General features: G+C 42.5%; 2 protein-coding genes and 1 long non-coding RNA gene across 4 annotated transcripts; all 3 read right to left on the bottom strand.

Annotated features, from left to right (window-relative positions):
- Window positions 1-4,035: 4,035 nt before the first annotated feature.
- On the bottom strand, window positions 4,036-11,763 carry LOC146219561 (cytotoxic granule associated RNA binding protein TIA1-like). Of its 2 annotated transcripts, none has more exons than XM_084694992.1 (12): window positions 11,331-11,763; window positions 10,459-10,555; window positions 10,189-10,287; window positions 9,612-9,666; window positions 9,431-9,518; window positions 9,265-9,340; window positions 9,027-9,135; window positions 8,564-8,659; window positions 8,363-8,447; window positions 7,193-7,334; window positions 6,937-7,085; window positions 4,036-5,359 (listed from the first exon to the last, which is right to left on the bottom strand). In XM_084694992.1, exons 1-12 carry the CDS (start codon window positions 11,360-11,362, stop codon window positions 5,221-5,223), a joined length of 1,167 nt encoding a protein of 388 aa, XP_084551118.1. In that variant the 5' UTR covers window positions 11,363-11,763; the 3' UTR covers window positions 4,036-5,220. The 2 variants fall into 2 exon arrangements, with proteins under 2 accessions (XP_084551118.1, XP_084551117.1); XM_084694991.1 differs by having other exon boundaries at window positions 6,937-7,088; window positions 11,331-11,753.
- Window positions 11,764-14,881: 3,118 nt separating this feature from the next.
- On the bottom strand, window positions 14,882-19,616 carry LOC146219560 (prominin-2-like). Its single transcript, XM_084695042.1, has 15 exons — window positions 19,556-19,616; window positions 19,280-19,430; window positions 18,899-19,057; window positions 18,639-18,762; window positions 17,986-18,077; window positions 17,371-17,455; window positions 17,115-17,261; window positions 16,950-17,021; window positions 16,773-16,862; window positions 16,643-16,696; window positions 16,193-16,273; window positions 15,928-15,996; window positions 15,551-15,640; window positions 15,277-15,386; window positions 14,882-15,084 (listed from the first exon to the last, which is right to left on the bottom strand). Exons 1-15 carry the CDS (start codon window positions 19,572-19,574, stop codon window positions 15,012-15,014), a joined length of 1,416 nt encoding a protein of 471 aa, XP_084551168.1. The 5' UTR covers window positions 19,575-19,616; the 3' UTR covers window positions 14,882-15,011.
- A 1,063-nt stretch (window positions 19,617-20,679) lies between these two features.
- On the bottom strand, window positions 20,680-21,517 carry LOC146219559 (uncharacterized). Its single transcript, XR_014751002.1, has 4 exons — window positions 21,323-21,517; window positions 21,067-21,187; window positions 20,853-20,916; window positions 20,680-20,769 (listed from the first exon to the last, which is right to left on the bottom strand). It is a non-coding gene; the product is annotated as an uncharacterized LOC146219559 (long non-coding RNA).
- Between the last annotated feature and the right edge of the window lie 5,238 nt (window positions 21,518-26,755).

The raw sequence follows: 26,755 nt of genomic DNA, 5'->3' as shown, positions 1-26,755 counted from the left end.
CTCCTCTCCAGTCTCTCTCTCTCCCTCCCTCTCTCTCTCTGGTCATACAGGAACACCTCTCCAACAATGCTGCCTGCCTGCAGAGCTCATGCTGATGTCACCATAACAATTGATGGTCATATTTTCCCAGCCCACAGTCACGGCTCAAATCTCGAAGCGAGGCGTCGGTGTCGTCCTCGTAAGAAGCGGTGAGGACAACTTCAGTGTTGGGGTAACGGTGACGTATTGATTTGAATACGGACACAAACAACAATAGGATTTTATGGACCACTTAAAAACAGAACTGATAATGCAGTTAACTCTGCTCCAACCACGGTCCCTCTTCTTCCACCGTTGTCAGGGCATCAGCCGGCTCGTTCCAATGTCACGATACCCCCATTTGCAGAGACGTCACACGAATACACCTCGAGGATTTCAACTTCATTCCCCCCCCCCCTCTTATGGTAATTTATGGTGGCATCGGGTCACACCATCCCTCAACGGCTCCATACTATCCTACACCCAGCCCCTGTCACCCCTTTTCCACCCCAGGTGAAGATATCTGGACATAAACATGCAGTTCAATATTTGACTGTCTGTCTAGAAGATTTTTAGGACGTCTGTAACTGTGCAAGACCGGTGTAAGAAATCGTGTATCATCAATGTATGTATGTATATATATATATATATATATATATATATATATATATATATATATATATATATATATATATATATATTGTAGCAGCCCAGGGGACTTGAAGGCCCGATATACCAAAAAATAGGACTCAGACACGGGGGTTAACTTAAATGGGGTTTTACTAAGGGTTTCAGGGTAAGGTAGTGGGACAAACTTCAAATTAGGGGTCTTCCCGTCCGGGGTCTGGGGTCCTTTACGGAGTGCAGTTCTGGGGGGCAAAGCAGAGGGAAAGGTTACTGTCAATGCTCATCCAGGGTGGTCTCTCTCCCCCCCCCCTGGCCTTGGGCTGGCTCCCCTTTAAGCCCTCGCCTGATTGCCTGATGGGCTCCAGGTGTGACCAGTGCCAGGTGCCCAGTGGCTGCAGCACCTCGACCGGCAGGTAGACGCCCTCTATCACGTCGCCCAATCGCAGTCGAGGGACCCGCCTACGGGGCCGGATTGGCCGGCCTGACTCCCCTGGTTTGCTACAATATATATATATATATATATATATATATATATATTTGATTATGGCATTTTCGTTATTCCTTCTGTTAGAATCCCAACAGCCTCAATGCTCCATGTCTGATTTCAGGTTGGGCAACTATCATAATCAGACAGGAGATATAGACAATGTACGACTGCTCATAATGTTCACATATGATGGATTGTTAGTGTGTGTGTGCGGGTGTGTGTGTGTCAGAGTGAGAAAGAGAAAGAGCCAAGGTACACTGGCTGTCTTGATCCTGCATGTGGGCCTGTGGTGTACATTATTATATTGTCATCATGCACGCGCACAGTTAAACACACACATACTGTGACACACACACAAAACATTCTATACGTCCTAAAAAAAGAGCATGGCCGTCTATGCAAATGTTGCATAGTCAAAGGGTTTAGTCATTCATTGTCATAACAGAGCCCCGAAAGTTCCACTGAAAAATATGGTTCTGGAGATAACTCCAGTTCTATGAGTGGAGCAAAACCCCAGAGAGGAGCTCTGCTCCTATTTGTTTTCCACTCTGCATGTACGGAGCCAATCAACTGATGCTTAATTGTTTCCACTCCAGGTGCCTTATGTAGGAGGGTGACAGCCCCCTACCCATTCTCGCAAAAACTTCAGCATTAGTCAAAATCTGAAAAGAACTGAGAAGCTACAAGATGTTGTACTGATGTCTGACTGAAAGCACTTGCCAGTTGCTTCCTTGTTGAGATGTCTATACAGTGACTGGTAGAGCGGTTTACAGTAAGTACAGGGACATTCCCCCACGGCAAGTAGGGTGAAGTGCCTTGCCCAAGGACACATTTGGCATGGCCGGAAATCGAACCAACAACCTTCTGATTAATAGCCTGAATTCCAAACCACTTAGCCACTGACCCCCTCTATCATCCATGGGGCAGAGCTCCATGATAGAGAAGTTCATGTTGGCTCCTCACATTAGGACTGTGTAGTTACAGACTTATTTGTCTTGTTTAGTTTTTTTCCATGTACTGTAAGGTGCAGTTGTTTCATTGCAAATACATTTGTTTTGCATGTCAATGTCATTAGCTGGGGGAGCCGCCTGCCTGTTGCATGCAGCTACTATTGCCAGTAAACATGTTTTAAATTTGTTATCATATGCAACATATTCATTTATGAATGTATACGTTTTTCAACAATATATATGCAATCTTTGATGTATGCGTATGAGATAAATGTAAATGTAAGTATGAGCGTGTGTCAATAATGTGAAAGTGATTATATGAGTATGTGGAAGTGTTCACATATGAGCGTGCATAGGTTTACAGAGAATGTAGAATGTAGAGAATCCTGGGGCGTCAATAGACCCTTTAAAAAAATCTAAATAAATCTGCTGTGCCCCATTATAATCTCAAGTTTGAGTTTAAGCAATTTACTTTATTAGTCAGTACATTCATTTAGATTGATAATCACGGAAAAAAGAAACGCAGTAACCCAATCAACGCTTGTAAAATCAACGCGGTTAAATCGAAAACACAGACTGATGCATGCCTGTAGAATTTCATGACCGCACGCTCTTCTGTGCTTGCTATAACAGCTACTGCAGCGGCACACAGAAGTCAAGGTGTTGGCACGAAGTCAGAATTGAGGTAGACTAAGAAAACAATGTTTTCTAAGTGAAGTTACTAAATAATAGGCCTACCAATCTTATTCCAACACAAAAGTAATAACAACACCAGTCTATTGATGTACCTACCTAAGCTGATATCCAACTTACATCCCTTAACTGTAGATATAGTGGGTTAAGCAAGGGAAGTTTGTATAGTGCATTGTGTTGCACACTTCTTGTATGCAACATGCTTGGAGGAAAAAAAGGGATATGAGTAAGGGCCTGTTAGCTTTATGTCGAGCAACGCCCCTGAATGTATCAGAATTTCAATAGTAGTTGAGAGAGTAAACAATAGGATTAAACAAGTATGTCCTACACGTCCCCTCATACTTAAGGTCACCTGTATTGACATTAATAAAAGCCAAAAAGAATACTTACCTGGTAATTGGAGTCCCAGGGTGACGCATAGTGGTCACCTTCTGTACAAAAATCTACATATAGAACACTATTTGGACAAAGGAATTGGGACGCCTGATCATCCCACTTGCGAGTTTCTCATCAGCTCATTCCAAAACTAGGTTTTATAAGGTTTAATATGCTTTCATCCTTCTGGGAAGGCTGTCCATGAGATTTTGGAGTGTGTCTGTGTGATTTAGTGCCCATTCAGCCACAAAAGCATTAGGGACGTTGGGCACTGCTGTTGGGTGATTACACCTAGCTTGAAGATGGCGTTAAAAATAATCTGTAGACTTCACTTTGTACAAAAGGGCATAATTATATATAGAGAAAGAGAGTGAGCGAGAGAGTATCAGCACCACTGTGAGTTAGAACGAGTGCCAAATATAATCAGTAATGGAATGCCTCCCAATCACATTACTTGGTGGGAACCTTTGTCTGGTGGCTGGCTTTACAAAGGAATATGAGGAACATGCTTCCCTGAAAATTGACATGGGAGTCACAGGGGCAAACCCAGCATAGTCACCATCCACAGTAGACCCAGTGGTCAGGATAATTACAGGTAGATGACAGAGAGTCTATTAATACTTAAGATAGTGGGATCAGTACCCGACTTTCTTCACATTGCTGTAGTCATTTTGTACGTTGTTTATGGTCACTGGATGGTCATGCCCTGGTGACAATCCTTCTGTGTAACACAATGATGCGAGTTTTCAAGATATGTTTCTGATTCCAAAATTCAGTTCCAAAGAAAACCAGAACTATCTTGCAAATATGTACACACAGGGTTCACTTCCTTTAAACATGTAAATACCACTTCAAACAGGATGTTTATGGTCAAAACAGAGTCAGTTCAAGCGCTTCAGCAATTTTATTGGACAAAGCAAGAAGACATTGATTATAGTAGCAGAAACATGATCAAACTCCAGGGGTCACACCTCTTAAAACCATAAGTCTACCATGTAGGCACTGCCTACTCTTTATTTTGTCATTTCAGTTTGAACAAATTAGCTCTATAAGGCAACGCAATGAGCCTCCACTTCCCTGGCATAAAAGGACGATAGTGCGAATTTCTGATCAAGTCTTGTGTTTCAGTTGTTAAAAAAAAAAAAAAACATGAGAAATGCCATTTTATGCACAGTATTACTTAATAGTACAACTCTTTTTTTTGTTTTGTTTTTTAATATTTTTTTTAACACTGTGGAGCAATGCCATCTATTCCCTGCATGGAAGTATCACAAACACTGCATTGTGCCAGTGCCATCATGGAGAAACATTTGACATGGCTGATTCGCTACTCACAAGGTGCTACTCATCTATCGAAACAAAACTAAAAAAAGAAAGCGAGCCCCCACAGCTGACATTTTGCTTTATACATTTTGAAATGGTTATTTACACAAGGGGAGAAAAATGTGATATGACAGGAGAACAGTGGAATGCAAAAAGACCCCCTCAAATTTGTAAAATTACAAGAGAAAAACTGTGCAATATCAATCTGCCCTTAGAGGGGAAAGCAGTGGCATCAATCCCTGCAACTGGTTTGAATTCTGAACTGGAAGAGGGGAGGGACAAAAATCGAATACCTGTTAAGATTGATGACTGCACATGATTCACTGTTTGAAACTGAAATAATTTTCTTGTGTAAAAAAACAAACAAACAAAAAAACAGCATTGACAATTGGCAATATATAAATGAAAATGATAGCAGTTGAGTCATTGTAAACAAAAGGCTCAAATCCCCAAAAGTATCTACTTTACAGTTTAATATTCATTTACACTTTAACTTAAAACGGTCTAGCTCTCTTTCCATGTAGTCTGTCTACCACAAGAGCGTAATACCTGTGTGGGCACAACTTCCCTAACTCCCTTTAACACACCCCTCCCCCCCCTATTCTAGTCCTCTGCTTCAGAAGTCCATTTCGCCTCCTCATTCCATGTACCAATGAGTCTCAAGTTTGCCACGAATGGAGAGGGCATCCGACACGTCTGTGTGAGGCAGCAGCCACGAAGGCTGGACCAGGCTACCCCCCCCCTCTATCAGTGTGTGGGGTATCCTGTGGCTCCCATGCCAGGCTGGTTCGCTAGCATGCTCCCGTTCAGTCCCTGTGTGGGCTCCATAACCCCACCGTTACTGATGGCGCTGACCCCCGTCCAGCCTGCACTGGCTGGTAAGTGGCTGCAAACAAGGGGAGAGACAAAACATGCCGGCGGGTTAGAGGAGGGGGCAGACATGGCACACGCTGAAATCAGGTGGGGAAACAAGGGGAGGACGTGAAGTGATGAGGGGGGGTGAGCACTGAATTAGGCTTGCCGAGAAAACGGAGAGGAAGAAGAATAGAAGAGCATGGCCTCGGGAACTAGGGGTGCTGAGGGTGCTGCAGCACCCCCTGACAGCACGAGAATTTAAAATGATACGACTTGAAAATCCACCACCGTGGCACAGCTCCGCAGTAGCGGACTGGCCATCGGGAGCACCGGGAGAAGAAGAACGATGGAAAACCAGGCTAAGGCACGTAAGAAAAGTCCAGGGCCTATTTTTACTCCCAGTCCGTCCCTGGCACCCCGCAACATTAAGCCACCCCCCAACACACCCCTGATAAAATATGTCCCCGCTGCTATGGATAAGAGTGAGAGCAAGAGCGGACAGCTGGTATTGTCAAATACAATGTCATCTTAGAAAGTGAGTTGGCAAGCAGAAACAGTACTGCCTAAAAGGAGGACGATTTTGTTCAAAGAAATTTAAGTAACTTTAAAAAAAAAAAACGATTGAGGAATCAAGATAAGAACAATTTGTGTCCTGTTATACCACCACACACCTTCAGCCTGAGCAGCAAAAGAAAGCCGCTAACTCAACATTGGATACATTTACCACCACATTGACTCATATTTATCTGTGGTCATTTGATTTGGCAAGGAGTCTGTAGAAAGATACTGGGTGCTGTGTGAACACTGTACAGGAAGAGGCTGTCACACCGCATAACCTCCAAATGCAAATGACCACCAATCCCAAATCGGATGACTCCAGTCATCTAGTGAATTGAACATTCATAGTGTACCCAGGCTGTATTTTGGTACACAAAATCAGCCGATTCTCCCTTGTATTTGACATGATCACAGTGAATCCTTGGCTTGCTTATTTAGAATGAAGTGTGACCGAAATATTACTCCGGCCGTCGTGCATCTATTGAGATGATCAACTGATTTGGTTACATGTAGTTAAACAGAACTGATAAAAAAAACTTTATACAATTAACAGGTAATATATCAAAGTATAGATAAAAAAATTCTCACAGCATCTCAAGTCCCCATGGCAAACAAATATTAAAATTTAATTCCTCATAAAAATGACAAAAACAATGCAATTACATGGCATTAAATAAAAGGTTGGGGACGGCACACTATCACCGCCAGTGGTAGCCAGTGTTTCAAAGGGGTCAGGTAGCATATTCAGCTGAGTCCGAAAGACCAGGGATGGGAGTGTTCCCTATGAGGACACCCGTCGAGAGAAAACTACATCTGAAAAATGCCATTGGCCAATTAAATGAATTCTGTCGGTTTTGCCTTTTTCTTCCCATTTGGAAGGATGGAGGGGTGTCTTGTGCTCCTCTCCCAGGCCTCTGCAGGTTTCTAGGGGGAGTCTTCTGCAGAGAGCACCCTATGGTGGAGGCCCTTGGCTGCAGCCCTGGACGATGGAGCGGGAGGAGGCTGGGGGGGACAAGGGGGGAGGGAGGGCAGGCACACCTGGATACTTACTTAAAACCCTGCTGGTTCCAGGCCTGGCCGTACACACCGTAGGTGGGCACCTGCCAGCCATTGGGCACGTACTGGCCGATCTGCTGGGCGTTGCCGTACCACTGGCCCCACTGGCCGTAGGGCTGGGCGGCCGCGAAGCCCACTTTGTTCTGCTGCAAGGGAGAGGGGGAGGGAAGCGTCAGGACAGCTGGGAACGTGCCTCACATCTCAACAGCCTCCCTGCGTGGGGGGTGAGGGGTCTGGGTGGGCTCCATACCTGGGGTACCTGCACCTGTGGCTGCATGGGGTTTATCATGTCTGGGGTCTCCTTGCCCCAGTAGCACTTGACCATGTGGCCCTCTATCGAGGTGCCGTTCACAGACACGATGGCGTGGGCTGCTCCTTCGTGAGAGTTGAACCTGGACAGGGGAGAAGGGAGAGAAGGAGGCAGAGGGGGGTAAAGAGGCGATTGCACCCCAGGGATGGAAATCAAAAATGTTGTCCACCAGCCACTGTGTCTACCAGCCACTCTTACCGGCCACTTTATTGTTTTTAACCGACAATGTATAACTGCATGTGAAAATTAAAACTACAAGATCTACAATACTTAAGCAGTTTATTTAATATCAATGAAACACTGACACTTTCTCTTTCTTTCTTATACGTACACAAACAACAAATGATATACATTTCATTAAATGATGGGCAGATTAAACAACAAACTAACATTCCTTCACCCATCCTCCCCACTCCCAGTACAATTCTCCTGCTAATCAGAATCAGATTCTGAAGAGATGCTTCTGGAGCATTCAGAGATGTTTTCCCGAGCGTTCTTCTTCCACGACAGGGCGAACAGCCCCCCAACGCGAAGCAGAGGGGTGTAGCTTCACGCTGAAGGGGCTTATTTTCCCGATAATGACAACGGCGTTCTATACATTATCCCGGTTATTACACTGCTACTTGCCAAAACAATTACTTAAAACAATGTGTCTTTTTACAATTTATATGTTACCATTCTTAATGTTGATCTGCAGATAAATACTTCGCCAAAGACGTTGAACTTCATAGACGTTGAACATTCTTTAGGCTTCAAATCAGCTGACGTCGCTAAGCAACGGAGTACGCTGGAGTTGAAAGGTTACCGGACTACTTATGGAGTGCTACGTAAAACGTGGCCACTTTTCTTGACAGCGGTCAGTCATACATAGCAACGGTTATCGAAACACAATTGACCGCAGAACGTTGGAATCACCATTCAAGTGAATGGGGCATTCTGCAGCATTAGTAACAGCCGTGTAATAATTTGATTTACCACGCCGCGGTGGCCGGTAGCTGAAGCGAGTTTACCCGCCACAACACAAAATCACCCGCATTTGGCTGGTGATAATTTCCCTCCCTGTTGCACCAACACTACAGAGGGTGCACCTTGCGCGTCAACAAAACGTACCTCACAAACGAGTAGCCCTTGTCTGGGAAAACCCGCACCTCCATGATCTGCCCGAACGGAGAGAAGGTCTGTCTCATCAGTTGCTCTGCAAGAGAAGGCAGGGAGGGGGGGGGCAAGGTTGTGACAAGGACCTGCCGTGTCGAGCTGTTCCGATCCACATGGCAACACCTGTACCAGGCCTCAGGATGTAGGACTACTGACCTGTCAGACCAGAGCTGACCCCCCCACAATACACTGTGCAGTTACTGGGACTGGATTGGTTCACCACTTCATCGAAGGACAGGTGTTTTGTGTTGTCTAGGTAGAAGGAGAAACATAAGGGGAATCAGTCTTACAATCTATCTATCTCACCCTCCATCAACCTGCACCTCTGCAATCTGTTGATGGTGGTTAGCATCTGGTGGTAGTTATAGCTCAACGTTAGAACATTTGACTGCAGATCAAAAGGTCGCAGGTTTGAATCCCTCCAACGTAAGCTACCTTGGATAAAAGTGTCCGCTCAATCAACACGTCACTGTTATAGTGTATTCAATTAGCCATTTCATCCACAGTGACATAAAGAGGAGGCCTCAAACCCATGTTATGTAGATCAGCAGGCAAATTGCTCTACCACTGAGCTACACCCACCCAACATTATCATATTAGAGTAATGAGGCGTGCTCACTTTCGTAGGTGGCTTTGGGAGCAGGGGGTTTTCTGGTGGCCCAGTTTGTCCTGATCTGTCGCCCCCCCAGCCACTGGCCTCCCATCTGCTGAATAGCGTTCTCAGCATCCTGCAAGCAGAATCACACACACACTTGTCTATCATCACGACACACACTTGTGTATAATCATCACAAGGAGCACAACACATATCAATAAGGACGTTTGAGATGTGTGGTCAACATAAGGGCAATACTTACCCACTTGTTGAAGAAGGACACAAATCCATAGCCTTTAGACTTCCCAGTGGCCATGTCTTTGACCACTCTTGCGTCCCTGAGGGGAAATACAGCATTCACTCAGACAGCCCCAAGGATTTCAGAACACATGGTCATTACGAGGATACGTCAGTGGAGGTATACTTACGATATCCTTCCAAATGGGCCAAATGCCGCTTTGACGTCGTCTGTGGTGATTTCCGGGCTGAGGTCACCGACAAACACATGGAAATGATCTGGAGGAAGAGACACGACAATGACTAAACGTATGAAACAGGCCACTATCAGTGAAACCTTGACAGCCCCTCCACCATATATGCGATTCTTACTGCTTGTGTCTTTTTTCTGACTGGTTGGTGTGGTGGCCCAGTTGACCTTCACCTCCTGGATAGAATGAGGAGAGAGCAAAGCAGATGGAGTATGTTTATACGATTCAGGTGACACAGGTGTTACATTTTAGAATGTGAGGTGGTAGAGAAATGGGCCCGTGAACATTGTGACATGCTGAGAAAGCTGGTATATAAATTTGAAAAATATTGCTAGCAACTAGGCCACATGACAAAATAAGTAGATATTCCAAGAAAACGTCGGACTTAAAGATAAGTTTACTAACATTACTCCTCAGACTGCTCTATATTATCTTCTGAGGATGAAAGCAATGTATCATAATTGTTCCTGTAGCCCTAATCTCATTGCATTCACTCAATTCCTTATGAAGCATAAAGCAGCTGGGCAAATACATACATTGGAACTACTTACCTATAAAGGACCATCATATAAGAGGACAGCACACCTTATTGCACTTGACTTTGAATGATGTCAACAGTCATTCTGCTAGTCAGACATTTCAGATTCACCACCCAAAGCCCACCCGTCCCCACTCACCCTTTAGATACGATAGCTTACCTTACCCATTATTTTACGTCCATTCATGGCAGCTAGGGACGCAGCCGCATGCCTGTGTTCGTAGAATTCTACAAAACAGTACGGGTCGTTCCCGGCCGTCTGTTGAGACATTATATAATGAGTAAATATGAGCATGGCCAGGTCAACAAAATCTAACATAACAAACAGTTACAATACGTGGGGAATTGTATTGATAAAATAATAATAGTTAAGTCATTGTAAACGTATAAACACACAGCAAAAGCACATGTAGTGGAGAGGGACACTCACGTCAACAATCATTTTACAACTCTTGCAAGGTCCTATTTGTGTGAAAACCTGGAGGATTAGAGGCTCAGTAACATCCCTTGACAGGTTCCCAACATACCTAGAGCAGAAAGGAAGACATGTGAGGAGGATTGAAGGCTCCTGAACCTTGTAACGAAATATTATGCCCCATATATGCACTGTATACTGCAATTGGTACATAAATCCATATTGCTTGGTGACTACAATATCAAGCTAGCTGGCCACTTGTTATAGCACACTCGTGGACAGCCGTTTATTTATACTTAGGGAGATATTAATAGGCGCTTATTTTGCCAACTACAATGTCCTGTGGAGATCGCTAGCTGAACGTTGACGTGGCTGCTTGCAATGCATGCACCCATCGGCCGGGGCCTACAGACTACAGCTATAGGAATCCAGCCTGCTCGCAATTTCACAAACTCACCGAACCCCGGTAGTGCAATCAAGCTAGCAATGAGAAATGAAAGGCATTAGTCTAGCTGCTTATCTAGGTCTAGTTGGCGAAAATCCCATCTGTAAAATCCATTCCAAACGACTGAGGGGCGATTTAAAATGTATATTCTACGTGTGGCTTAACCCAAAACGTCCGTGTACAGTATAGCCTTGCTAGCCTGCAAACTTCAGCGGCCATTCAGCTAGTTATCGTTAGCTAACTGGCTACGTTCCTGAGATTAACAATACATGGAGTATTAATAATACATTATTAATGGGAGTCCACCGAGATAAAGAACACACAACTTAAACTAGCAGGCGATCTTTAGAAAATTGCAAGACCTGATACAACACGTAGAGTACAATGCTACAGTCACACGGGAGCTACCTAGCTAATGTCGATAGCTCTAGCTTTTACTTACAGGGTCTTGGGCTGGTCATCGTCCATCATCATTTTTCTGTCCTGTGTGTGTATTGCGTTGTACCTATGTTAAACAATCTGTTTCGACGTGGGCTACGAAAGAAACTGCCGAAGGTGACAACAATGCCACCAACAAGCTAATGTGATTCACGTTAGCTAGCTGAACGGCTAGTTTCGGTTGCCTGCCCTGATGAACAATGGGAAGTTGAAGATGGCGGAAAATCAGAGGGGAGCATCACATGCGAGCGGCCACACTGCTGCATGTACCAAATTAGTACCTTGCTTCCAGGTTTATCCACGGATGCTGTTACATTGCTGTATGTAGCAAAATATCTGACCCCTAAAGCCGTCAGTAAATTTGCCAGATTGTACATTTAAAGCACTATCTGGCTGGAGAGTAATCTGATCAAATGTTTACATCTGGATGACACATCTGGATCCTCCCTGAATCCACAGTTTCTTAATTCTAAAAGATTCTCAATTGCAAACTGATCGGCAGAAATATAAACCATTTCACTCCTATTTGTGGATATTTCGATTCACTGGAACTTAACTGTAATAATGTAATTATTGTGTAGGCTAACGTGTGAAATTTATTAAAGATGCTATAAAGAAAATTCCATGATTTGCTTCTCAGTAGGCTACATTATATACCTGTGAAATGAGTTCCTGAAAGCAAGTGCAAAGGGCGAAAACTTTGTCGCACTGAAATGTTATTTCTGAGTTATTTCTCTCCCGTTGTCAGCTCAGATTTTGCGGGCAAAAACCGAACCTATCTACGTCACAGCGACCTATCTACAGCGACCTGGTTGCATGTTACTCAGCTGGTACGATGCAAAGACAAAGTAAAGTAATTAACACACACTCAGAGACTGCAGGTAGGTCTGTTCTGATATCTGCAATTAATTTAGTTATGGTGCTGTCCACTGCAGCGACGCGATGCGAGCAACAACATGTTTTCCATTCATTTTCCATGGAGCCAGGCGAATCGCTTGCGTGGTGCATTGTGCGCAGTGCCGCCGCTCCCATAACGCACACTACGCGCTGTGCGTAGGGCACCAAGTCCTGAGGGGGCACCAAAAATTTGCCAACTGAAAAATCATCATAGTTATTATAATTATAATGCCGATATTATTTCAGTAGGCCTATATAAATATTACGCACCTTTTAGGCATGTTTATCACAAAACAGGCAAAACAAGATATATTTAATTGCTCAAAAAACGTTACGATGGTGCCCCCCCCCCCCCCCCACAAAAAACAAATACACACTCAACTTTCCAAGCTCGCTGTGGGTGCCCTTTTCTATCTCAGTGGCCTGACGAACTTTGACAGTAGGCTAGGTAAACTTTTCGAAAATGGCCTCAAAAAGACAACAGGAGTCAGGGGCAGAAAAAGAAATAAACTGCAAGATGATGCCCGTGCATCACTTTCAGGTAAGTCCATGTTTAATTATTGTTAAATACGGGAAATATGCTGCTAACTTATAGTTAGCCTATGCATACACCTCGAACTAGCTGACGTTATTGCTAATTTTAGCACACTGAAATATGTTAGGTGCAAACTAAATTTAGATTTTACTGTTAAACAATATCTATGCATTTGAAATAACTGACGCCAGCTAGATGTTACTTTACTGTACATTCTATGATGCTTTTATATTAGATTGATCAAATAGTTTTTAAATGAGTAATAAAGGTGGAGAGCTCCTTGGCTGCATGCTTTCAGTTTTAAATGTTTATAATTAATTTGGAAAACCATGCTAAGAAAGGTAAGGTTGGGGCTGAAAAATTAAGAGACAAAAATACATCATGCACTCAAATAAAGGCCCCAAAATTTCGCTCGCGCGCTGTGCGCGCTGTGCGCGCTATGCGCGCTCGCATTAACTCCGTAACCAGCATCATATCAAACACAGAATGTGGATGCATTGACAGGGCAGCTGTGGTGATGGTGGTGGGGGGCATCATAAAGGAATTATGCGTAGGGCACCAAAATGGCTAGCGGCGGCACTGATTGTGCGGAGCAACGCGACAGAGTTGAGATTTTCTCAACTTTATGCAAATGAGGAGCGATTTTCGCTAGCGATGGACAATTCAATAAATTTGAGGGGGCGGAGCTTCAGCGACACACCCCCATTCTCAGGCAGATGACTGATGATTTTGACTGCTGATTTTGTCACGATTTCAAGGCCTAATTTAACAGGCTTAAATTTGTTGCTTAGTTTGTTGCCTGACGTTGTCATAGCCTACTCATGATTCTAGTCTTCGAGTATGAGTCTGATAACTCTCCGTTGGGCTGTGACTATGGGGCGTGTTTCAACCGAACTCCTAAAACAAATGCCTTTTCGCTCAATTGGATAGACCTACAACCAATCATTCAACCAAGAAATCAACCCAAGCGCTCGTTCGTGACGTTGTTGATTACGTTACCATCTGTCCATCATTGTATAAAGCCCGCCCAGGCAATTTCATTGGTCCGCCCAGCTCCTGTTTTTTTTAAGCACAAGAGTATGGAGCTAAAACCGGAATCAAATGTTTTGTTAATTCGAAAAAAAAATCTTTAGTCGAAAAACTAAAGTTTGACATTGTAAATGTACGTTTTGGTCGAACACTTGAAAAATGAAACCATGTATTCAAAGAAAAAATAAGTGTACCATTTTTTGTTTCAGGTTGAATAAAATGTCGATAACATTTTGGAAAAATTTTGAATACGTTATTAATTTCCATTTTTCACTTTCATATTTTCATAGTTTCACATTTCATGTTTTCAGATTCAAAACTTTTTTTTACGGCTTAATTTTTTTCTTTGTGTTTCAGCTTTTTTTTTCGAGTTTCAAGTTTTTTTTTCAGTTTCAGTTTTTTTTTCTTTTCGTTTCAGACTTTTGGCCCCTATTTTGCGTAGGGGGCGTGGCTTAAACTCAGAGGCGGGAATTGTGAGTGACAGCCTAACAAAGAGGCGGAAGACTCGGCAGTCGGCATGGCGTCCGCTCCGCCAACCCAGTCTCATACTTCTGCGTATCTATCATCTATGACACGGGTTTACACATCTATTTAGCGTGCCATTTATACGACAAATCGAAGATAACTAATTACACGTGTGTGGTAAATATAGAGATGATAGTTGTCTCGAGTTATAAAGAGTTAAATCTGATTTTTTTTTTATCTCCACAGCCCACCCTTCCATAGCTGTCAAGAACCTGGCCTGTATCTATATTTTTTTCTTATTTAAATATAAATAAGAAAAAAAGATAGGCACACTCACACCAGGAAATATATGATGTAGTCTTTTTTTATTATTTATATTTACAAGAATGCTGCTTGGTGTTGGTGGCAAATAATAATTACTGGGTGTTATTTAAAGGTGGTTGAGGTGAATTTTCAATTCCACTTTACAGCAACTTCAAACATTTAAACAAACCACCCATATAACCAACCCGGGCCGCGACGTAAACACATTTCCACTTAGAGGAGTTTATGTCTGAAGAGCATGCAACAATTACTGATGGTTTTGAAAATCATTTTAGAAACAAAACATAGACATACTCATAGATGCTCAAAAGTTTAATTAGACATTCACAGGACAGATGCACATGTTAATGTACATAAAGTTCCACAAATGAATGACTAATTTAAGTGTTTTCAACTGTCTTAGATTTTCTTGTCACAGATGTTCATGTTATGGATTTATTTGATGGTCGAATAAATGTTGGATTTAGTCTTCTCTGTGCTCTTCGCTGGCATGTTGAATGTGTCGTTACTGTAAGTTTTGATAAACAGAAACTGGATTTCAAAAACAGAGAGAAACCCTCAATAAATTGTAACAAACAAAATAGTTTCCTGAAGTTGCTTGCCAAAAGAAATTGCAATAGTGTATTGTTGCTGTTATCCTAACAGAGTTAAGTGGAGGGGTGGTCATTTCATCCTGACCTCTCTGATTGTTTAGACTTACCCAGTACAAGATGGTGGGGTGGGCCTCAATTGTCTGACTACATAGAGGCTGAAAATCACTCCAGGGACCAGAAAAGCACAGCACCATCCCAAACACAGCCAAAATGCATTCTGAAGAAATCGAGACACAGTTGTGTTGAAAGGGAACTTCAAACCCATATTTGAAGTTTGACATGCCGAACAAAAAATCATTAAGCATATGCGTTCAGCGTTCCCAAAGTGAAGTACAATGGGGATTTAAACCTGGTCCCTTGACCTGCAGACATGTAACTTACCCATGGATCTAATACATTCACACATACTGCCATGTACACGTTGTCAAAAGACACAGCAAGCCAATGACAACTCAGGACCTCATTCAAGATCTAGGAAGGGACATGTATACAGATTTTGCATTTGCTTGTTATGTACAGGATGCATGTCATACTAGAATACTTACTAACCGTTCAAAATAACCAGGAAAAAAACAAGTTATACAACTGTATGTGAGGGTTTGTCTTCTTGTGTGTGTTGTGTTACAAAGACTAAACTGAGATGAAAAGCAGCTATGATTACTGTATGTGCTTTTAGCCAGCAAGATGTATACAGTTACATTCCATGTGACATTAAGGCATTCCATCCGGCTCAGTTGTTGTTCTAACTGTGAACTTACCACTTGACGGGCCCAGTCCAGGTAGTTAAGCAGGAAGTGTTCACTTCTCTCCAAGACACACTTAGACATCTGTCAGTGAGGGACACAGCAAACTATTTCTTGTCATGGAAATGTGATCCTTATCCAGATAAGAATGAAACCAATGCTGAGGCTTTGTGTTCTTAACCTACTAGTGGCAGTTCAGAGATCATTTAAAGTTACCATTATACAGCACTAACATTTGTTCATAATCGCTGTGTTGTTATGTTGTTAATTACTGTCTTACGTTTGATACGATGAGAGGAACCTTGGTATACAGGGCAACTTCAGACTTGCTAAAGCTTTCCAAGGTTTTATTCACATTGACCTTATGTGAGGGGAAGACATTACATGCAGAATTATATGCAGAAATAAAACCTCTTTCTCTGCTCTCTCTCTCTCTCTCTCTCTCTCTCTCTCTCTCTCTCTCTCTCTCTCTCTCTCTCTCTCTCTCTCTCTCTCTCTCTCTCTCTCTCTCTCTCTCTCTCTCTCTCTCTCTCTCTCTCTCTCTCTCTCTCTCTCTCTCTCTCTCTCTCTCTCTCTCTCTCTCACACACACACACACACACACACACACACACACACACACACACACACACACACACACACACACACACACACACACACACACACACACACACACACACACACACACACACACACACACACACACACACACCACAATACTTAAAGTGTACCATGTATGTTTTGCTGATGCTCCTCAAGGCGTTGAGACTTATGCTCATGTTTACCTGTGAGAGAAGAATTAGTGTTTTAAACCAGGCAAATTGAGCTTAAGTTCACCATTCCTTTTTATTGACAACTCACTGCATCTGTCATCTGTTGCCCAACAGTGACGCCCAGACCTCTGCTCTTTGCTGCCTCATTTTTTAAATCTTCTTTTATCTCTGTGTTAGCCTGACAAAACACATTTTTGATACATTGAAACTGCCAATCCATGGTTCACTGCATTCAATTAAACATCAAACATGATCAGATACATACAGGAAGTCCGGCCTTCTCTTCCAGTTCGTTGGCCAAAGCAACAAGATCTCTTTTAACGACTTGTCGGCTCAGCTGTAAAGTCGGTAGAGATGTACACAGATGTTTAACATGTCATGCACATACTCGATGGAGAGCATAGAAACATTTAGTTCTTCCGATTAATACCAGCAGTAGCAGGTTGTCGTAGTCGAAGCCTTCTAACCCAATCTTGCTGAAGTCCACTAGGCCTTGCTTCCCTTTGTCAGGGATCAGCTTAAAATCATTCACGTTGATGGACATGTTCTGAGCAGCATTCCTGAATCTTGTGAAATACTATAAACAACAACACATGTGGGAAGAGGCATTTAGAACAAATGATTTAAGAGTAAATAATAAGATTATGTCCAAATGCAACTATAGGTTTAAAAATGACAAATGACACCTTGGTGGAATTCAAGAAGTCCTCAAGGTCAAATAACTGATTCATATCCATGCTGTGGAACAATGACTCCCCCCTCTCACATCCTCTGAAGGAAGGAGAAGTAAAAGAACAAGCTATGAGTTTCATTTGAATAAAAAGGCCCAATGTGTTGATACAATACAAAGATACAATGGACGACTGTATCTTATCTCATAAGTATATGAGGACCATGCGTGAAATCAAGGACCACGCGTCTTAAGAACAGTTTTTTCCCGACAGCCATCAGAACTCTAAATGCTGACATGCACTAAACACTAAGCACTTTATTGACTACAAGTCACATACCATCTCGGTCACCTTACACATGTGCTTAAACAAAGCTGTATTAATTGATGTATTTATTGCAGCACTTTGTTCTACTCTTAATGTATATATACATATTTCTGGGGGCTGTTCCTACTGTTTTTGGATAGTTGTAGTATTGTTATATGTTGTTGTTGTGTTATATGTTGTCCCTCGTCACACCAACAGGAGAAGCACTCAAAATGTTGTTGTATAAATACAATGATAATAAAGGCTATTATTCTATTCTATTCTATATAAGTAAATTGTCATTAGAGAAATTAGACAGCTTACTGGTAGATCTTGCTGATGCTTGGGTTGATCTGGGTAGCATTAGAGAGGCTGCTGTAGTTGAAGCCTTTAAAAATATCCTCATGATCTAGGAACTATATGAAATTAAAGTTACTGGACAAACCAATAATTTGGTTAATGTGTTTTGTTCAATGTTAATTGTCTGGTAGATGACATAGGACATAATAGTTTAAGTTCATGTCTTTTATTGTTAGATGCACAGAACAACACAGGGTCAGACTGGGCACTGAAATTCTTAGGACAACACAACGGAAAGCAACCTGGCATAACATAACATATAAGTACACAGAACATAGATGACATCTATGATAAGCAAAAATATAGTAAACCTCCTAATATACAATAATATACCATATTCAATACAGTATACTAAACCTCTAAATACATCTAATACACATAATAACCTATACTAACTTTATAAACCTGTACTAACCTTCTACAAGTGAAGTACAATAGTGCAATATTGCTGATAGTGCAACCAGTAGCTGAAAGGGGACTAGTGAGAAGTGTATCAATAGTTGAGAACTGCCTCCACCACTTTGTTTGATTACAGATGACCTCGCTTTCTATACATGCTGTATAATATGCTGTTACACTGGGCATGGTGGGCCCATACAATCAGATTTTGCCTTCACCTTAAACAGCTGTCCGTTGGTCCAGCTCCGACAGCCCAGGGCATGAATGTTACCGCCAAAGAACAGCATGACAAACACCAGAATGACAAATAGCCAGGAGAACGCCAAGCTTAACACCACAGAACTGTGGGAAAGTGGGAGGAAGCATTCCAAGAAATATATGAAAGAAATACGGGAAAGCTTCATCGGTTACCGTGTGAAGTGTGTTGATGGGAAGAGCCACCAGAGAAGAAGTAGTGAGGTGAGTAGGTGATGCCTACGCTCTGAACAGGCTGATTGCAGTGCGTTCCAGGCAGACGTGGGGGAGGGTGTCGTAGATCTTGGGGTTGAAGAGCACAGGCAGGCTCAGACAGACAGCAGCCACCATCAGAAGCACCACGACCAGCATCAGAGTGCAGAATGTAACTGCCACTGCCCATCTGCAGGGGGAGCCACAGAATGACAACCCACACGACTCTACTATTACAAACCCACCTAAACAACATAGCAGGAGATAGGATACCTTTAAAGAGATCAAAATATGTTTCCTATTAGACATCCTGAAGATAATGTAAATTGGGGTGATGTGCCAAAGCAACTTCTAAATCAAACCAAGTAGTACTCTGTACACACACAGACACACACACACTAGCAGATGTTACCGGACGTAGTCATAGTAGTCCACAGATCCAGAGTAACGTCTCACAGCAGCCCTCAGCTCAGAAGTTCTTTCTGTTAGAGACTGCAGGGAAGGGAAGCTACGGCTCCTGTTATACAGAGACTCCTTGTTTCTGTTGAGCTCCAACAGGAGAGCTGAGACAGAAGAAACAGACAGAGAGAGGCCAAAACAGACCATGGAGGTAGGTTATTGGCACATGACTCACAGAGTGTGTTTAAAACGCCATGAAGTACATTCTGTGCCACAGGGCCACTCTAACCTGTCATAGTGGGGGCCATCTGGTCTGAGCAGAGCTGGGGAAGGCTATTAAAGCTGGAGTTGCCCTGGAAACCATTTGTTCTGTTAGCAGAGGGGCAGGATAGTACTTCCTTTTGAACCTGTCATAATTATCACATGCACTCGAAACTTTGTTTTTACTTGCCTGTCTGACCAGGCCTTCAAAGTCAGATGTGGGGGGCATTTCATTCAGTAAGTCCTCTATTGTCGGGATCTACCATGACAAAGAACATAGTTTCAGCCAGGGGGATCCTGGAAAAAATATGACTTGTCTCCCACAAATTATCACTGTAAACATAGCTAAGTAATTTCAAAATTAATAATATGCATTGAAGACTCTTGTGTTGATAGAGGCGACTATGTACAGACACATAATACGTTTTTGTTGTGTTGTCGTCCCCCCCCCCCTCACCCCACCTTCCCCTCCCCGAAACTGCGCTTGAAAGAAATCTCAATGCAATTGTGACCCCCAAAGTTAATATCAGATTTTATTTGACTGGTTTCCCACAGACAAACTAAACCTGTAGACCCAGGCAGCAGCCTACCAGCATATAATCAGCATCTGTCTCCAGGTTGCTGGGGTCCGGTATATCACAGCTAGAGCAACTCTTCAGAGACTGCAATCGGCTCCGGAGTCCCTGGAGTTCCCTTCGCATGTTTCTTTGTCTATCCTGCAAGTTCTGCTTAGTGATGCGCACTATCCGCAGGTTCTCAATACTGCTGATAGCCTCTGTGGGTACAATAACCAAAAATGTTGTCATGCAGCAGAGAACAAGGACAAAGTGACAACTGTAGAAAAGTAAATTCACCGATTCACATCCAGCTTTTATACATTTGAAACTGTAGCAGCAGTATTAAAATGTTGGAACATCAAGTACCGACTAAAGATGGACAAAAAATTTCGATCACATTTGTGACCTTAAACAAGCAAAGTCTTCCAGATGACAACGTAGTGCCACTCCCTGTTACTGAAGAGAACACTTGACATAAGCCAGCATGTCAACATAACAATGATTGTAGCCTGTGTTATTCACATATCTGGTTTTTCATGTCTGGATCTCTATTTGCTCTATTTGCACTGTTTCACAAGACAGACAAAGAACATACCTCCCACAGATACAGACAGTTGATTGAGTGCTTTGTTAACATCAGAAATGACAGATGAGATGATGTTTGCACCGATGGTGACATTGGCAGCTGAAAGCAAAGAATTCATTCAGCATACAAGTATTTTACCCACAGTAACTTTGAGCTAAAATTTCAAGCCTTAAATTGGGTACCGTAGATTGCCGTTGAGATTTCTGCATTGGGAATAGAATATTGCTCCATGACAACTTGCATTTTCTGAAAAAGAAAGCCATTATATTTACAAGCAAGAGAGAATAATCCCTTCTTTTCTCCTTTGCCAACACCTCAATTTTTTATTAATGTTTGCTTTTTTGTATTGACCATGTACTATACATGTAGCTAACAGGGTGTTATAAAGGGCCAAACCTGAGGAATAGATTTCAGAGATTCCTCCACACTCCTCAGATTGGTGTTCAGCTGGGTCAGGCTTGGGCTCATGTTCCTACGCGCTTTACTGTTTACTGAGAAAGCCAGAAAGACTGCTACCCTGTACAAACACAAACATCCACATACATACAAATGTAAACCCTATTTGTCTACTAAGAATAACTATTTGTGTGTTTGTGCGAGTGTTTGTGTGTGCCTGCCTGTCTGTCTGTCGGACAGTGCAATGCTTTCTCACAGGAGTAAGAGGGTGGTGAGACTTAGGCAAACAGCCACACCGATGTCCTGATGAAAGCGGGACAATAGTTTTGATGACTGGGTGTTTGTGTCTGCCTTCTTGCCATGGAAATGACGCCAAGCTAGAACAGTGCCAGCGATGGGCATGAGCAACAGGTAAAGTACTGCCAGGATCAAACACACCAGGTACCCAGCCTCATAGTGCACCAGCTGTTGGATGAAAGAATTATTTGACTTGAGTTACTTATAATCAAATGTATCCAGATTAGACGGATTGTAAGGTAAAAAAAAAGAGATTGTTCACAATTTCCATTGCAAATCATCACATTTGATTACTTCAGCAGACACTTGAATCCAAAGCGACATGCAAATCGCTCAATCAATTCTGCCTCAGGATATAAAACTTATTCTGGAGTATTGCCAGTGATATCCAGAGATGGAATATCATCACTCAAGGAAAAAATGCACACACAAAATGTCCAACAGTCCAACAATGAAACTTACTCAGGTCTGTTCATTCTGTTTAATAATAATAATAATAATAATAATAATAAATTGTATTTGTATTGCACTTTATATTACAACAGTTTAGTTGAACAGCACCAGCATTAGGGCAATAATTAGTATTTGATAAGTGTTAGAAGGAACACAGGGAACTATTTTACCTGAGAAATGTTCTGTTGTTCATTCTTCAAGATCTTAGACACAATATCTGAAATAAACAGTATAATGCACTGTGTTTGTTCACTTTTAAACCATATTTTACAGCAATGACCGCATAGCGCAATACTGGGCAGCTAGCGCAGTTCTCGCGTTGGCATCTGTTCACAGCGAATGATGAAGTGCCCACTGTCGCTCACCAAATCCATAGCTCCACCAGGTGTAACTCAACATGGCGAACGCGCGTATATATATTTAGGCTATTTATTACACGAACACAAACTGTTCAACCAAACAACTACACACGTGGCACTGTCAGCATATAAAGCCATAAAAAACTTGCATTTTCAAAAAAGACTGAGGAGTAGCCTATACTAATTGGTGATCTCGGTTCCCGAGATCCATGCAAGGCCGTAATCATAATACATAATGGGGGGGACACATCCCCCCCAATATTCAAATCTCGTAAAAATGTCCCCCCCCCCCAATATATTGATAGGCTATAACAAATATAAAAGTCCTTCGCTATACGACAGGCAACGCACGCTGTCCGAAATGATCATAAAAAATGTAATTCGTCCCCCCCAATGTTGACTCCATGGCCATGGCCTTGGATCCAAGGCTACTCCTTTTGGTGCGACGCGCACGTTGGCCCTGACAGCAGACATATTTTTTTGTTAACGCAAAAATCAATCAAAACAACTCGCGGCACCGCACATCCTTTGGTCGAGATCAACACATCTGCTACATTTCAACTTGCCGTCCCTGCTCAGTTCAAGAGAATCGAGCCACATATACACAGGTACACGAATTGGCATTAAAGTATGAAGCGACTGTTGATAGGGAAAATAACATAAATTGTTAATAAAACACTGTTACATACCTTCTGGGAAAGGGTTAGGCTGTACAGACTCCAGGAAACTATGGGCAAATTTATACAAGGGTCTAAGGCCTTGGTCTGACATCTCGACTTGCGGAGTTGTAGTTTCAGTGAAGCTGAGGAAAGGTTGAGCTCCATCGTCTGTGCTGAGGCAGCGCTCGGAGTAGACTTGGATCGGCAGCAGAAATACTATGAGCACCCACAACCGTCCACGGTGCAGGACACCCATGGTTTAACAAGTCCAGTAACTAATAATACCAAAGACAAACTGCAATGAAGGTAACAGCGATGACAATAATAACAATAATTACAAATCACATTGGCATCCCCAGTTTTTATATGGCTATTTCTCCCAAATATAGTAGGCCAAATGTAAATATTTGAATTCCTCAAGGCATTAACTAACCTTTGTTTCAAGAGTTAGCCTACCTGTAAATCATAAGAGTAGTTCTTCCACAGACGTCAGACGAGTTTGAGCTGAGACATTCTGCTGTAGCCTTACCTTCATACTTCAGCATATTTGAATGACATGTTGTGAACCAGTTATGCAAGCTTTTATATAATGCAACCAACAAAGAGCTTACATTGTTGAGATTCACAACATTAAGTGGAAAAACACATCAACCTTTGCAAATATGTTTTACTGTGAAAGTGATTTTTTTTTTTTTTTTTACGCGGACCATTATTGTCACAGACCCAGTGGCGTAACTATCGGGAATGCAGGGAGTGTAGCTGCACTAGGGCCCGTGGCGAAAGGGGGCCCGTCCTCGATCTCATCGTAAAAGTGAGACAACCTGACCGGGCCCCTTGAGGCAACCTGATCGGGCCCCTTGCTCCGCTGTAAAAGCCAAACTTCTGCGTTTTTACGGACACGCACACAGGGAACTCCCTCTCCGTCAAGAAACTCCCTCTCCGTGTCCTCTCCGAACCCCGAGAGCTCTACGTGCACCTCCGGATTTTCCTGACTATCCGCCCGTCAGTCCGTCATTTTACGGATACCCCTTGGCTGTGATTGGTCCGTATTAAGAACCGCTTGCGTCAGGGGCGGGAGCGGGGTTGTGACCAACAAGAGAACAAAATCATTTGACCGCCATTGTTGTAAGTTTTTACAATTCATATTTCAGCTAAACAGTACATGTAAATGAGCATCTGAATTAAAATGTGACGAGAAATGGGCAGTGTAGTTGCTGAGAATGTGCTTATTTTATTGATGAAACGGCTAATTTGTAAATTTGCTCTGACTTTTCGATAACCTAGCAAGCATTGCAGTGCAACGCCATGTACTGTTCTGGTGGTTAATTGCTTTCAGCACGCAGAGCCGTCGGAGTAGTATAAATTCAACCAATCCGTCCGACTCCGTGCATGCGTCTATCCATAACGGAGTCAGAGAAGTATAAATCGGCCTTTTGTGTTGTAGGCCTATTGCAAGCATATCTAGATCCAGAGACTCGCGAGTCAGAGGTGTTCACTTTTTAAACCGTCATTTATCTTCTCATAGAAGGAGCAGTCGTTACCCTTAATTGTACATCATAAGGAGCCTAAATTTCCCTTCGCAACGCTAAACTCAACACTCAATAAGCCTACTCAATAATTTCGCCTGACGATAAGTCGGTAAGGGGTACGTTGGTGAGATCCCGCCAAGTCATTGTTACGCTGCTGCACAGACCCCAAAAAACAACAGGCTAACACAGCTACACATAATTCGGATAATCTGGGATTTCTTTGCATGCATTTTCTCATCGGAGCTTCCTGATTGACTACTGAACCCTCGCACGTGTCTCTTAGATTGCATTTAAAAATATATTTTCTGTCGCAACAGAGAACTTTACATTTATTATAGGCTACTTATTTGAGTACTTCTCAATGTACATTGTATGATGCTACATGAAGGCAAAGACACTAATGTGAACATGCAGCAAACTATTCTGCATCTGAGTTTTACACCGGTGTTAGGACCCTGCAATCAGCGACACAGAATGCTAAATACCAATAGGAGGTCTTAGAAATTAACTGGGCTTGTCTCCAAATTGAGGCGAGGAAGCTCTTGTCTCTGGCCCACTACCTGTTAGGGGGACTGACGAGATCTACAGCAGACTTGTCTCTCTTAACCGCTGGTTGGCTCGCTGTATTAGCCAAGGTAGTCAATGATCTATTATTAGCCTCTGACGCTCTTTGTCTTGGTAGTCAATGATCTATTATTAGCCTCTTTGTCCTGGTTCTTCTCGACCAGGGGTAGGCAACCCTGGTTCTAGAGAGCCACTGTCCTGCATGTTTTAGATGTTTCCCTGCTCCAGCACACCTGATTCAAAGGAATTGGTCGTTATCAAGCTCTGTGGAAGCCGGGTAATGACCATTCATTTGAATCAGGTGTGCTGGTGCAGGGAAACATCTAAAACATGCAGGACAGCGGCTCTCTAGGACCAGGGTTGCCTACCCCTGTTCTAGACCTAAGTGCAGATTTTGACACTGTGGATCATGAGATTCTCCTGGAACATATGGAAAACTATGTTGGGATTTCTGGTACTTCACTTCAGTGGTTTAGATCGTATCTATCTGATAGATAACAATATGTCCACTATGCTGGCTGCTCATCCAGGAGCTCCACTGTAAAACCACCACAGGGTTCAGTTCTAGGCCCTCTATTATTTTCACTCTGTTGCCTTGAGGAAACATAATTAGAAGCTCTGGGGCACATTTTCACTGTTAGATGATATTCAGCTATATATGTCTATAAAGCCTGGAGATTGTCCACATGCTATGGAAAATGTGTTTCTGGGTTGAGAACTTGGTTGACAGCAAATTTCCTTCTTAATTTGGATAAAACCGAGGTTCAAATTTTCGGTCCTAAAAAATACAGAAATAATTGATCCAATCTGGCCTTAGACGTACACTGCGTCAAAGTCTTGCAAAACCAGCTGGTAAAAAATCTAGGAATTACAATGGACCCAGACCTTTCGTTTGAGTACCGTATTAAGCAAATTACTAGAACTGCGTTTTTCCATCTACGTAATATTGCCAAAATACGAAAATTCCTCTCAAAGGATAATGCTGAAAAACAAATACATGCATTTGTTACGTCCCGATTGGACTACGGCAATGTCTTGTTCTGTGGCCTCCCAATTACCTACCAAAAAAATTTACAGCGGGTGCAAAATGCTGCTGCTAGACTATTGACTAGAAAAAGAAAGTTTGATCATATAACCTCTACTCTTATCTCTTTACACTGGCTCCCTATCCAAGCCAGAGCTGATTTCAAAATTCTACTACTAACTGACAAATCTCTGCATGGATTTGCACCACTGTACCTCTCCAGTCTCCTCACCCTATTGCCCCGCAAGGACGCTAAGATCTGAAGATGCCGGCTATCTGGTGGTTCCCAAAATTAAGAAAAAATAGCTGGAGGTCGGGCGTTCTCATATAGAGCACCTCTTCTCTGGAACAAATTACCTGTCTCAATTAAGGAGGCTGATACTGTTTCGACATTTAAAATTAGGTTAAAAAGTTTTTTTTCAATTCTACGATTGTTAAAGGTAAGTATGTGTGTATGTACTTTATTTGTAAACCTTGGGTGCGTGTTTGCCTATGTGTGTATCACATGTAATTTTTTTGTTACATCTAGATGTTACAAATAAAGTAAACCTGTTACTGTATATTGTTACTGTTATAGTTTCTGTAGTTGTATATTGTTACTGTTATAGTAGTCCCCTATTATAGTCCTTATTCATATAAGTCTAACTTATTTTAGAGTTCTTTCCCCTGGAACAGATTTCATGTTCCAACCGAGGGAGGCTGTCGCTGTCTTGGTGTGTGGGGCTGCATCAAATACCCCTTTTTGCTCTGTTAAATTGCTGCACTAGTCCACACTTGACCTGTGGGGATCTCATTCTATTATGA

The sequence above is a fragment of the Hypomesus nipponensis genome, chromosome 28 (assembly GCF_054491055.1).
Source record: "Hypomesus nipponensis isolate SF chromosome 28, ASM5449105v1, whole genome shotgun sequence".
Classification (NCBI taxonomy): Eukaryota; Metazoa; Chordata; class Actinopteri; order Osmeriformes; family Osmeridae; genus Hypomesus; species Hypomesus nipponensis.
This window is presented reverse-complemented; position numbering and strand designations above follow the sequence as displayed.